Raw genomic sequence first — 1,709 nt, 5'->3', positions numbered from 1 at the left:
CTGGATTACCACATAATAACTAAGGCAAAGTTTTTACTGTGAAAGGTTGTACATTGTAGAGAACCAAGAGAATCACACACATGCAAATTGAATCTTTTCAGGAAACCAGTGCCTAGCAAAATGCTTAGCAGATCATAATTTTTTGACAAATGATATCTGCAATATTGTTTTCCAAACAATATCTTCAGTGACCAACTCAAGTAGTATCTTTAAGGTACATATACAACTGAAATTTTTAAAGAATGGGGGAGGGAAAAGTGTAAATAAGAGAAAAATAAGAAAAATTTAAATCTGTTTTATAAGCTTTTTTGTATTTCCTGCTTATCTGCAAAGACCATCATTTCTTGCATAAATATTTCTCCCTTTTCTGAGTTTGTCTAGGCTTTTCTTCCCAAGAACAATCTGGGAGGTGTGAAAAATATGAAAAACTATGTTATAATATTGGGTAAATACTGCATTAGCACACGTGGCTGGAGTCCCCCGCTAGGTGCTCATGTCAATAAATGTGCATTTTTAAATTGACTTTGTAAAAAAAAATTGAAATTGAAAGAAAAGGGCAAAAATAGAAAAACCCCCAAAATGGAAGTTTCTATGGTCAATATTTAAAAGGCATTCATCACTCAAAGTTCTCAGAACATACTGAGACTTCTTCAGGCAGTCTTGCAGAATCTCCTCTGACTTCTGTTTTTTTTAGTATAAGTGTTGCCAAAATGAGCACTCCCCTCTGGCTTCTGAACGGCCTCCTCATTCTCTGTGCTTCTGGCCCTGGTGATGTTGAGCTCCAGCCCTGCCTGCTCTCTGGACTGCAACCTGCATTTCAGCCATGGCAATCCAGAAACCTTCACACTTTTGAGTCAAATGGGGAGAATCTCCATTCTGTCCTGTCTGAAGGATATGACTGACTTCAGCTTTCCTTGGATGCTTGTCGATGGGAACAAATTTGAGAAGACAGAAGCCACAGCGGTCATGCATGAGATGCTCCAGCAGATCTTCAACCTTTTCAGCAAAAGTGGCTTTCTTCTGGCTTGGGATGAGACCCTTCTAGACAAATTCCTCACTGGACTTTATCAGCAGCTGGATGACCTGCAGACATGTTTGGGGGAGGAAAAGAACGTGGAACTGTTACCCCTGGAAAGTGAGAACTCCATACGGGCTGTGAAGAGATACTTCCATGGAATCAGTCTCTATCTTAAAGAGAAAGAATACAGCCACTGTGCCTGGGAGGTTGTAAGGGTGGAAACCAAAAAGTGTTTGTTCTTTAACAAGCTTACAGAGAAACTCAGGAAATAAAAAAGATGTCGAGTCTGAAAACTCATCTGGTCGACTAAATGGCTATTCTCTAGGACTCAAAGTGCAATTTTATCTCTATCTTTATACCAGAAGAAAAATAAATAATAGCAAATGTATGAGATTATTATAAAGTTATGTTAAATGTTGTAAGTTGTTTAGAATAGAGAAATGCACAATTCATTTACAATAGCTTAAAATCTTTTGTACTTTTTATTTGCATAAGTTATTTGAAACATTTGTGCTGTTCATACTACTTAAGTATTTATTGTTCACAAACCACTTGTTTAGCATTGTGTTTTGAATACAACTACTGTTCATTTTTAAGTTATGGGAAATAAAAGCAATTATTTAAAAAAATTTGCTCACACACACTTTCTGAATAAAAAACTAACCCAAAACCTGAAATCTCACAAAATAAA

The 1,709-nt window shown here is 36.5% G+C and overlaps 1 protein-coding gene across 1 annotated transcript; it reads left to right on the top strand.

The window, feature by feature from the left end:
- Window positions 1-747: 747 nt before the first annotated feature.
- On the top strand, window positions 748-1,290 carry LOC112662616 (interferon alpha-2-like; the record flags this gene model as incomplete). Its single annotated transcript, XM_025451157.2, has 1 exon — window positions 748-1,290. A coding segment is annotated over one exon (543 nt), but the record flags the coding sequence as incomplete, so codon positions are not given.
- Window positions 1,291-1,709: the final 419 nt, after the last annotated feature.

This window comes from Canis lupus, chromosome 11 (assembly GCF_003254725.2).
Source record: "Canis lupus dingo isolate Sandy chromosome 11, ASM325472v2, whole genome shotgun sequence".
In the NCBI taxonomy this organism is placed as follows: domain Eukaryota; kingdom Metazoa; phylum Chordata; class Mammalia; order Carnivora; family Canidae; genus Canis; species Canis lupus.
This window is presented reverse-complemented; position numbering and strand designations above follow the sequence as displayed.